Source organism: Phyllobates terribilis, unplaced genomic scaffold (genome assembly GCF_046119375.1).
Source record: "Phyllobates terribilis strain yellow unplaced genomic scaffold, ASM4611937v1 Scaffold_7__3_contigs__length_470593459, whole genome shotgun sequence".
In the NCBI taxonomy this organism is placed as follows: domain Eukaryota; kingdom Metazoa; phylum Chordata; class Amphibia; order Anura; family Dendrobatidae; genus Phyllobates; species Phyllobates terribilis.
Window position 1 is genome coordinate 65,667,698 of NW_027362767.1, and position 12,393 is coordinate 65,680,090.

Consider the following 12,393-nt stretch of genomic DNA (forward strand, 5'->3'; position numbering starts at 1 on the left):
ACAGATAAAGTGGAACCCAGAAGGGATAAAATCAACTTGAAGCACAGTATGCACAGAAGGTGGAGTACACCAAACAGAAGTGTAGAGTCTCACTTCGAATACACAGGCCTGTATCCTAATGGGCCTTAAATAAGATTATGGAGATGACGTCACTGAGCCACACCGGGCAACCCACAAAACAATGTGGAGCACAACAGAGGGCAGCAGACCAAGGTGAAGAAAGCAGAGCTAGGGATACCGAGACACGTATGAAACATAGTTATAACTGGAATACCCTTTTAATCTGCACTTTTGGAGGCCTTTAGAAGCTCTGCTGTCCTTATTGCACACTGTGACTTTTTTGGACATCTAAGGCTACATGCAGATACATTTAATTGTGTCGAATGTACTCATATGCCTCAATACACTCGATAGGGGGAAAAATAGTGTACTTTTGGCCTCAAGTGGGCGAGTATATGTGGGTAAAGCTTTCATAATGCTTTATGTAATAATGCAGTCTGCTGAGCTATTCCATATAGAGACATTCTGCAAGAAGTGCTTACCATATGGTACTGGTATGAAACCTATAGCTGTCATACAAAAATAAGCATTGCTGATTGGTTGATTGACTTGAACCATTAGTTGTTCTTATGTTTTATATGTAATAAAGTCAAAAGTGCCAGATAGAGATGAGCAAATACATTTGCAAGATCCTAGTCCAGAGACAAGGTCATTAATCCATGGCCATCGGACTAAAGCCCTGTGGACCGCCTTCTACCAGTATCTAAATATAAAGTTTGGAGGGGTGGCTGTTTGCTTGGATGCAGCACTGGTGTCCTCATTGTAGAAGAGACCCAAGACGAATTAAATGGCTCATAATTTTCACTTTAATGTTGTTTCCAATTTTGCATCCTTAATAAACAGGTAAAAAAATGATATTCAGCTACTAGTACAAATGTAGATTTACCCACCAGGCAAACATCCTAGTATGACTTGCTTTTTACCAGCTTTTCTTATAATGACCCTCGATAAATAAGCTGATCACAGGATTTTAGCAATAATTTGTAGATCAACCGGGTAGAAATTGTTTAATTTCATTACAGCGCCGCCACAGGGAAAAGGTGGCATTACATTGAATTTTTGCACCTAGCGGGCTGTCTAAGTTATGCACAGACTGGCTGAGTTCTCCAGAGAGAAAAGCTCTTTGTAGCGGCTCTCCTCTCCAGGTAATTTACGGAGGACCTGAATAAGGAACACTTCTCTGTTAATTCACAATGCCCTATAAGGATATTTGAAAATAGGTTTTCTAAAATATGGGTCCGTGGCTGGATGAGGTGGCAAATAAAAATTATTTTTCTACACAGTACTTCTAGAAAATTAAATTTAGAGCTGCAGTGCCGAAGGCAACCAATATCTTGATCATATTCCAAAAATATAACCACCTCAAACTTGCAACGGTGCTGAGATCTACTTGGGACGGAAGAGCACAATAGGGCAATTCTGCAGGAGAAATGAGAGAGGGATGCTCCCCTGGAGTGATTTTGTATAGACACAACACCAACAAGAACCTTAGAATCCGCAGTTGCAGCCTCGTGGTTGAAGAAAAAAATTCTTCAAGTCCGACACAAAAACGCATTGTATAATAAAGACCTTCATTTTATACCATTGAGGATTCTTCATTTCCGCAAGCGAAGCCCAGAAACCATGACCTCTCAACTAAAGTGATCTTGCAATGGTGGACACACATCTTTACCTCCTCAAAGGGGTTGTTTCAACTTGTTAAATAGGTAACAAGCAACTTTGCAATTTACTATTTCTTAAAAATCCTCTCAGTTCTAAAAAAAAAAAATTAAGCCATTTTTAATTCTATAGTTTAGTGTTCGTTGTCAAGATTACCGGCCACCTCTGCAGTCTATCAAGGACTTGTTCAAAGGCAAGGAGAGTGCACTTACAAGCTGTTTGATATAGAGCTTGCAAGCGCTGCTCTGAAGTTTATCTAGTGATCCAGCCAGCTTCGGCGCCCCCGTGCTCCTCCAATGCTGCAGAGCAATGCCACCTCTGGTAGCAGGAACAGAGAGCTCACTGTTCAGAGCCATGGTGTGATCATACTGCTTGTCTGAACTGTCACTCTTCAGGAGCGCACCGTCTCCAGCAAACAGGAAGTAAGGAGAGCGGTGTGCTCTTGCAGAAAGAAGATTAGACAACCCCTTTAAATAAGTTTTTTAATCACTTTTTGGAAATGGCACAAACTACTCCTCATTTCTTACAGTTGACATTCTTGCCCTTTTAGTAGAAATTGGTTTAAGAACTATTTTCCGAGTCATAGACTATATCATTTTTCAGGATTAGTTTGTCTGGTTGACACCTGCAGTTTGAGATGGCATAACACTTAAGAAAATAGGTTTTTAGAAACACATAATATGAGAGAGGTTAGATAATAATTATACTAGTTCTCCATGCTATTAATACGCTTGAAATGTGTGTACAGCTGTATCCTGGGACGTGCTGCTCTGCAATAAATCTCTATATTTGTATTATATTTTTTCTTTTAAATTAACTAAATGCAGCCTGTTTTAATGTATAGCATATGGCTAATATTGTACTTTAGAGATCTGTACCGGAAAGCTTCTATAGTTACTAATAAAACAGTAGGATATGCCACTGCTATAGGGCCAGCACTAAAGGGGGCTTAGCACACAACCACCACTCAGGTTGCAAAGTTGGTTCTTAGATATGGAAGATATTAAAGCGCACACACATCTTTGCAGGTTTCACAGTCACATGTGCTCGATCTTGGTCCAAGAGGTGGCCATTTTCTTGCTTACGGTAGCAAAAAAGGCAGGAGAATGGAGTGATTAAGTCCGAGTGGTGGCCCTTTTCCAGCCTGCGTGGGTGGGAGAATAGAGTGGTCCGGGTTCTTGTTGTTGCATATTAGAAGTTACCCAATGTGGGATTAGTGGTGAGCTTTAAAGGGTGATATATTGTGTTCGCCGTGGTTTTGAGGGTGCAGAACCAACATTTTATCAAGGTGCCTTTCCTTTATGGTGTGTCCACCATTCTGTTGTAAATCATAGTTTCCCATGTGGATAATGATGTCAGATGATATGAACCTTTCACATGTCTAATTTTCTCGCACACATTCTATATGTGTTTTTCACGTCTAGAACAAGTACACATTATAGTCTGTATAGGGCTGTTTACATGTCCTTTTTTCGATTTTAGTTTTTGCAAGAAAAAAAAACAAACAACGTGTCTATTTTTGATCCAAATCATTGATCAAACTCATCAATATAAGTCTTTGTGTCTAGGACTAACTCAGACAGCACACTGATGGCATCCTTGTTGCCTTCTAATGCTGTTCGTTTTTCACTGACGGATTGCTAGAAAAAGCTAGGTAACGTCCATCAGTTTTTAAGGGTCTTTTTGCACATGAGCTAAACTGATGGTAAACTGCTGGAAATCATTCAGTGTTTTTTTTTGTTTTTTTTGGGGATTTCCAAAAAACTGGTGGATGAAATACAGCCTTATAAGTCTTCGGGAAACAATGGAGTACAGGCCCCCGTATACAGTAATCTAAAGTTAGCTGAATCGTCAAACAGTCTAATGTGTTTGGGGGTCTCCAGATTCATCCCCGGATGATGATGTTGGGGTGAAAGGGATCTGGCCTTATTTAATTTCATTGGCCGTTCCTTTTCTTCACCCTAGAGTTTAGCCGCTGCCAGAGGAGTCTGGCAGTGGCTCCATCATAGAAAACACAAGAGCGCACGGCCGAGAATTCATGTGAATGGGGGAGTAAGGAGAGGTAGCTGTCGGATGAAATTTAAGCTCACCTGTCCCAGAAGTCAAGGAGTGACCAGGAATCATTTGTGTATAGTGTTGCTATAATGCCTTAATAGACCTTTAGCATTATAATAGAGCTGTTTTCTGTCTTTTAATGATATTGAGATGGCTCTGCTGACTCTACCCTATTCTACACAGCAAAGCTGAAAGTTGAATTGCAGAAAACAGGAAATGTAAATCTATTTTATTATTAAAAACTGGAATATTTCCCAATATTTTTCATTTATTTGAATGGTCCTTTTAGACCTAAATCATAGACTGTGAACCAGAATGGGCATGCAAGGAAATGAGAGCCGGGAAAAGAAATCAGCAAAACTTTGCACAAAGTAAAACAAATACTGTGAAACGATTAAAAAAAATGTATTTGTAAAGTTTGTCATGGTGTGGTATAAACCGCGAAATGGTATCCAAAAATCTGAGATTATCCTTTCTCTTACATTATGACTGATTTCTCTAGGGCTCATCTCAGAAGGACTATTATGTTAACATTTGTATGTTTTTCTCTGGTTTTTCATAGCTCAAGAAGTTCTTGCTGCAGCTGGCCGAGAAGATGAAAATAAGTCAAGACATTTCATCTGAGAGCCTTGTATCTCAGTACGACATGTTACTGAACAGAGCTGATGAAATCTGTAAGAGGGATAAAGAATTTCTGAGTGAAAATAAAACTCTTATCTACAATCTCCAGAAGAAGGTAATGATGAGATTTACTATGCCGGCCATTTACACAGAGATATTACCCTTTTCTAATGATCCAGTATTCGGCAATGATTAGTATGCTGTCAGAATAAACTTTTATTAAAATTTAGATACATTATTTATTTATATTTTCCCCTATTTTTCTTCTTTTTTTTTTTATATACTGTCATGGGCTTGTACACATGTCGCCATATGATTGCAGTGCTTCTATATGACTCAATTGTGTTCTGTACCTTGTAAAAAATTACAGGCACGTGGAGGTACAGTATAGCCCCATATCCGTTTGTGTATGGACCAGCTAGATCCTGAAACAGCCTTGAAGAAATTCAGCAAAAAACGAAAGAGTTAATTTTAGGGTTTTTTGTTCTACTACATACAGGACAGGGGAGAGGCTCCTGCTGCAGTCAGTTATCTTGCAGACAAACACAGGATTGTAGGAAGGGGACATGGCTGAGCTCATTGACAGACAGAGAAGATTTCTTTATATGTTTCCCAGTTTTAATAGTAATATGAGACAAAATAGAATAAAGAAGCAGATTAAGTATTATGGGCTCAGCTGGTGAGGTGGATTCTTTAAACCATAGGTCAGGGTGAGCAACACGGACTCGGAGGTGATGGTGCAGCAGAATGGGTCTAATCGGATGACATGTGAATCGGCAAGGACCAGGCCAGTTGCGTGTGCAGGACAGCCAACAGACAAAGTGAGCAGGATGCAGCAGATGAAACAGAGGCAGGTGTGCAGATACATACAAGACAGTAGATGTATAGACAGTCTGGTAACTTGCTTGCAGAAATGCAGATACAAAGGAATAGTGGGTGTATATGCAATAAAGAACTTGTATCAGGGATAGGGTTAATCTCAAGGTAGCAAAGATGAATTGGCAGCCTAGTAACTTGCTTGTAGAGATGCGTTACCTTGATAGCAGAGACTAAGGTCCGAACAGCACTGAGAACAGTTGAGAGAAGTTGGTAATTTGGAAGCTTGATTGCAGAATGGTAAGTGTGGATTTCACCTAGATAAAATGAGCTTGGGTTTAACACTGGTACTAGAATGGATGTCAAGATTAGCAGAGAAGATAATTAGACACTTTACTGCAATTAAGCCAAGGGGGAAGAAAAGGCAAACTCTTTTTAAATATTCAGGCACACATGGGTGCCTGAGCCGGCCTTAAAGGACTTTGGGTGATGACATCATTGGTGATCAATGGTGCACTTCATTTTTTGTTCCTAAATTTATATAACAGTATGTGATGTAAAGACAACAATTGCCGTATTTTTAAGCCATATTGCCTGATGCCTTCCTGTTGCCCTCTGCATGCATCCATATTATTTCATGTATTTACCTTGGTATTTATTCTTTCCCATTCTACCCCAAGTTGAGACATTTTATGAGGACTCTAGATGCCCAAATCCTTATTCCATTTCTTTACTGACCCATTGACTGCTTCTCTTAGTAACCTAAGGAATATATATTTGCAGGTGAATTCCCAAAGGGAAAAACTAGAGTTAAAATCTTCACAAATCGAACAACTAGAGAAGAAAATCAAACAACACGAAAGAGAAAAAGAGCATCAAACCTTCCTGAGTGCCGAAAATTCAGCAACTATGACAGCCCAAAAATTGCACAAGAAGGTCGAGAGACTCCAGGGACAGCTCAGTGACATGAAAATTGCTAATCAAAACCTGACAGCTCAGCTTGTCGATATGAACGATCTAAAGGTGAACGCGCCACTTTAGAAAGTTTAGTGAGAAATTATGCATTGCTTCTTCCTTATATCTTTATAGTATCAGTTAGGTAAAAAAAAAATCAGTAAATTTAAGTTTGCAGCTTACTTGCTTCTGCAACTACATCGCTTACTCTTATGGGACCTCATTTAGGACCATTAGTCCTATTTTTAGGTACTCTTCAAATCCAATATACAGGTAAGTGATCCGGTACTAGAACATGAGGGCACAAAGGTTCTTGCCAGCTGTCTGCACTATGGCCTCCTGATGGTACAAGCTTGTTGCTCCATAATAGGACAAATCTTCCTTCGGCCAAGTCAGTAATCATACTAGGAGCCTTGAGAGCCACCTCCTACCGGCATAGGCTGTCATTGTTCTCGGCAGCACAGGTTTACACAGGACAATGTGCTGCAGAGAATGATGATTTTTTAATCAAGCTTAAGAATCATTTCAGCTGGCAAACGAGCGTTTTGCTCATTTGTCAAGTGATTTACAGACTGTTTACACTGCTCGATTATGGGCAAACAAACATTCCTAAAAGCACTCACTTATTATAATCGGCCAGTGTAAATGCACCTTAAGTTTACTCCGTCTAAGAACTAGATCGTATTAATAAATCTGACCTATTGCTTTGAGTCTGGGACATTTATCAACTTTACATAGATGTACTGTTTGATTAAAACTGTTTCCAAGCTGAAAATTTGAGGTTTTCTTTTCTAATTTGTTAATGGTATCAAATGAAACCCTCAAAAATAGCCAAATAATCTCCTGATAATGTGGTTATTTTTGAGGGTTTCATCTGATACCATTTACAAATTAGAAAAGTAAAACCTCAAAGTTTCAGCTTGGAAACTGATTTAATCAAACAGCAGAAAGCTATCCAGCAACAGAGATTGAACTCCTATGTCTACCACGTAGATGAGAATTCAAACAGGGAAAGTATATGTTGCAAAGTAGACCAGATAAGTGCATACATCAACTGATTAAAGACGTCAGGGAAAAAAAATTCCCATTCTGCCAATCTGTGCGTGTCCCAGTGTTGAGACACCCACTGACCAGCAAGATATTTCCTATCCTCCGGATAGATGATAGCTTGTTTTAACCGGACAACCCCTTTAAGTAATACAAAATAGAATATCAAATATTAAGAAAAACCTTTTGACTTTGTTTTATTCTTTAAAGTCCAATCTGGTTTTATTGACCTGGAATTATGGTTAAAAGCCTCAGAAAACCTACTTTAGAGAAATGCAAGCTGCAACAGGCAAAGAAGTCCAAACCTTGTCTTGCCTCCTCCAAGAAGCCCTGTTCTCGGGACTGATAGGAGTACTATCAGTCAGACCCTCACCGATCAGTAAGCTATCACCCGAGCTAACCTTTTAAGAAACCCCAGCTCCAAGCTGGACGTAAGGTCAGCCCTAACAAAATGATTAAGGTGCCGATTCATCAGTTTTTGCCTGAATTCTGGCGTAAAACTGGTTGAAACGTCACAATTATTTTTTGCGCAACTTTTAGTTGCACAGCAGTTTCAAAACATTTGGCATTTTTACACCAGTTTTTGCTAGGTCGGCTTACTCTTAGGAAAGTTGATGAAGCTTGGAAAAATAAAAATGGCTCTTAATAAATTTGGAGGATCTTACTCAAGCAAATCCTTCATCAAGCATGGGGTGCAAAACGCCACTTTTGATGTATTGGAGTCCAAGTTTCTCAGCTCACTACCTTCTTGTGTCGCTTCTTGTGTCCCTACAAGAGATACAGAGGGCTGGGTTTGTTGATCTTAGATTTTACACATCTAGTATGCAACCTTTGGATGGTGGATGGACAAGGATGTTTTGTGTGCTGGTTAGCTGGTCCAGAAGTGGTGAACAGCAGACATGGGTGTATGGATCTTTTGAACCCTCAAAAATCTTTGAGATACTTCTTAAGACCTAAATTCTAAAGGTATCTTAAGGAAATAAAATTAATAAAATCCTTGCATAATATACAGGTACGCAAATAAAAATGTACCATAAAGAGTTTTGCTTATTCCAGCCGGCAACTCGCTCTCTTCTCTTGTTAAGGAGAAACTCGAACACCAGAAGAAAACCATTGAACTTCTCAGCAAGTCTTTAGAAAAGCTTGAGAAAATTAAGGAGAAAGCTGCTAAAAAGGTAGTGAGCTTGAAAACAGAGCTGGACTACACCGAGCACGAGTCTGTAGGGGAGAAAGTGAGGTGTCAGCAGATGGTGGAAGCAGTCACTAATGAGCTACACACAGCCAAGAGAGCCCTCGAGGAGGTAGCAAGGAGAGAAAAACAGGTACACTTCGTATATTAAAGTGAATCATTAGTATCTTTTTAGCAACTCTTAAAAACGCTCATTAAATAGTTTTTTGGGGGGAGTTGTAACTTGCAGACACTTGAGAACTTTAAGAGACTTTATAACAATACCTAAGAATAAAGACGGTTTTTGTCCCGTAGATCTTGTGAAATGTCTTTTTGGAAAGAAGGGGCCTTCAAGAAGGAATATAACAAGATTTTATTTTTTTTTCTCTCCAACCCCCAAAATGCAATTAGGAGGTGTTTTAGGGAGGTAGATTGAGTACCTGTGAAGAGTTTTTAGAAAAGGTTTAATTATCAAGGTGGTAAACGTAAGGGAGATGATTTTACCTCCCTCGAAAATGATTTGTTAAGAATCTATACTAAGGGCGGCAGATCCGGAGAAAGTACAGCTCTAAGATGCATTGATCTCTATTTTATTCTGCAGCTTGTCGACTTCAGAGAGACCATCACCAGAATGATGGGATTCAATATTAACACCTTGGCCGTTCCGGATTATGAAATCTTCGACCAACTTAAGAGGGTTTTACGGACACATGGTCCTATTGATAACACCAAAACGGATCGATCTAAGTTGCCATATGGGTTTCGGACAGGGAATGGTGAACCTGAATACACGGTGCAGCACATGAACCCTAGATACTAAAGAAGTTTCAGTACTGATTGCTACTCCGTTAGGCCAGTTTTCACACATCCATGTTTCATAGTCCCAGAACAAAATCTCGATGCATGGACCGATCATGGGTCTCCTGACCCGACTGGAACAGCCTCATTGGCAAGTATGAAGCGGTTGAATCCGAGCCTGGAGCCTATTCGGACATCATGGTCCTGAAACACGGATGTGTAAAACCAGCTTAAAAGGAATATTTGACCTCTGGAAAAAAAAGCAAAGAAAAATAAAAATTAACAAAAAAGAGCAATAGTTTATACTCCCTCGTGATAGTAATGGCTATTATAATTTTGAAAATTAGTATTTAATGGGGTAAGTTGTTTTCGATAATCAAAGAATCTGTTAATTCTAGAGTTGAGCAAAAAGATTAGTAGAAACCTGATCCATCGGCCAAGTCAATAGTCCATATTTACTGGACCAGAGCCCACCGAACCTTCTTCTTCCTCCCAGCATTCCCAAAGTTTCTTCTGATTAGCAGGTGCCTGCAATATCATGTGTGAGTCAGTTGCAACCAGCAAGTATGAGGAGGTTGACAGGGCTCCCCTCCGGCAACCATGGATTACCGGCCACGGACCTGCAAATCAGTTTTGATCAACTCTAGTTCATTTACAATGAACCGGAACCCAAAACACAAGATTATTTATGAACCCTGAACCTGTGTGAAATATACAATAACTTTGTGTTTTGTTTTGTTTTATTTTGTTGGTGATAATTTATATTGTTTTATATATTAAAATTTATTCTGGACAGATGAGTGGTTTATTAAAAAAAATCTAACAATAACTTGGTCTTATAATGAATTGTTATTATACCAATATTCCCATGGTCTTAAATGAGTGGATAAGAGTAAAAAAATATGGTAGTTATCTTGCAAGAAGAGCGCTGCTCATGATCGTGTGTGGTATTGCAGCTCAGACTTATTGTTGGAAACAGGAATTAAACACTGTACTTATCTGACATATCCCTGTACTTTTCACTTTTTATGCCATACTACTAAAAATAAAAAAAATAATGTTATTTCATGTTAAACTTTATTTATTATGAGTAATACATTAAAGGATATTTCCACATTCGTATCCAATTTTTTTAATTGGAATAATGTGGGAAAGGGTTAAACTTAGGGAGTGAAATTTACAGGTGCAAAAAAAACGAACAAAAAGAAAACTATTGGGTCCGATTCATCATTTGCAATTTTTTGTCCTGTGGGATTCGCTGACGTGTATTCGACCAAATTCATCAAAATGTCTCACACAGTTCATGACTTTTGCACAAAATTAACAATCCTCTTTATTTCTATTTTTAACCTATTTTGTGACTTTTTAGCACAAAATTTTACACATACTACTAAAATGTTGCAAAAAATGCACCAAAGTTTCAAGTAAGCATAAAAGCACTCCGTGGAAAAGAGGGATGACAGGAGCACATTTGCTCCAAAGTTTAGGCAAAAAAATGAATCAGGCGAAAACATCTGGAAACTCCAAAATCTTTCTACATTAACGGACTTAAAAAAGTAAAAAAAAAATAAATACAAGGAAAAAAATCTAGACGCGGAAATAAAACCGTAGTTTAAAAAAGGTGCAAATTGAAAGAGGAATATGGCACAAGCAAAAAAAAAGTGCAACACACTAAAAACTCGACAAAAAACAAGCGCAAATGCAATAATAATCGGTATAATTGCAAGAAAGTCTTAAGATAATTTAAAAATAAAAAATGAAAACTTTTAAAGCAGCTTCATGCCAACGCAGACCTCTTGTTGTACCCATGGTTCGCTGTACTTACAGTTGAAACCAGAAGTTTACATACACTATATAAGACACATCTGTATGTTTTTCTCAATATCTCACATGAAATCAGATTAAACCTTTCACGTTTTAGCTCAATTAGGATTACTATAATTTTTAATATTTACCAAATGCCAGAATAATGAGAGAGAATGTTTAAAGACATTTGTGGCGCCCCTGAGGGTTCAGTCGCCACAGAGGTACTGCACCTCACCCAGAGGTGTGGCATCTCCTTCTTTCAGGTAAGGATGGAGTACTGCCCCAGGACCCCAACACGTGCACTCAACACTACACTACTCAAGGCCGGCTGGAAGGGCATTATGCACTTCTTCTGCTGCCCTGTCCCTGGCTGGAGTGGGGGGAAACCAAAGTGAGGGGGAACCTGTAGTGGGTGTGGGTGGAGGACGTAGAACAGGGGAGCACATAGAGAATAGATATAAAAAGGGAAGCCATCTTAGAGTAGGAGTTCAGTTCAGTCAGTGAGTAGTAAGGAGAGGAGAGGAGGGGAGCAGAGTCTCTTCAGGAGCTCTGCTCCAAAGTGGGGCCTAGTGAGAGAGGCCCAGGAGAGGAGTGGGAGCAAGGGAGGAATGCTTCAGGAACAGAAGGGATCCCAGGGGGTACGGTGAGTGCGGGACGGGACCCGTACGCCCGAATCTGCCAAGGGTCAGAGCGATCAGGCCGCAAGAAGGGGACCGGTCCCTGGACCAGCCGTGTTACTCCAGGTCTCGACTGGAAAAACCGGAGGCTTCTGCACTTCCATGGTGCAGTTGCCACAACCTCACCCTAGCCGCCGTGAAGGGCACCAAGTAGGTACGGGAACTCCAGGTTGCCCAGAGGGATCTCAGAGTACCCGATCGGGACTGTGTGTGAGGGAGCGCAGGGCAGGAGGGAGAAGACCCTGCGTGGGAAGTCGGCCAAGGAAGGAACATAAAGAAAGGGGGTCCCGTTAAGTGCTTCTAATCTACCTGAAGGAGTGCTGAACCCCTGCCTGGCAAACGCAGTGCGACGCGGGAGTCTGACACCTGGACAGTGTACCCGAGGAACCTAAAAAGAACTGTGAGTAAACTCGGATGACTGCACTCAACTGTCTCTGTCAGTTATTTCCACCACGCTACTGCTCCTGCATTACAATGCCCAGCATCACCATCTGCAACTACACTGCCCCGGGGGCCGGCTCCGCCTGTGGGGAGCAGAAACATCCCAGCTGCCATCCCATCACCCCCGGAGGTCTACAGCAGCGCCAGTACTCATTACCGAGAACCGCAGGTGGCGTCACGAGACAAAAACTGTTAACAAAACCCCTTTTAAAGAGTGACCCCAGGGTACGGGCCCGGGAGCCGACTGCCGTGACATCCCACAGAAGGTCAAGGCCCGGGTACCGAGTCCCC

At 40.5% G+C, this 12,393-nt stretch overlaps 1 protein-coding gene across 3 annotated transcripts in view; it reads left to right on the forward strand.

Annotated features, from left to right (window-relative positions):
• LOC141153665 (coiled-coil domain-containing protein 170-like) overlaps window positions 1–10,007 on the forward strand; it is a 69,745-nt gene extending 59,738 nt beyond the window's left edge. For 2 of the 3 annotated variants that reach the window (XM_073638679.1, XM_073638680.1), the window contains 4 exons: window positions 4,337–4,510; window positions 5,995–6,234; window positions 8,298–8,534; window positions 8,982–10,007. In XM_073638679.1, the coding sequence (XP_073494780.1) occupies window positions 4,337–4,510; window positions 5,995–6,234; window positions 8,298–8,534; window positions 8,982–9,200 (870 nt within the window). In that variant the 3' untranslated portion in view covers window positions 9,201–10,007. The remainder of the gene's footprint in view (window positions 1–4,336; window positions 4,511–5,994; window positions 6,235–8,297; window positions 8,535–8,981) is intronic. The other variant, XM_073638681.1, reaches the window with a different exon arrangement.
• The last annotated feature ends 2,386 nt before the right edge of the window (window positions 10,008–12,393 follow it).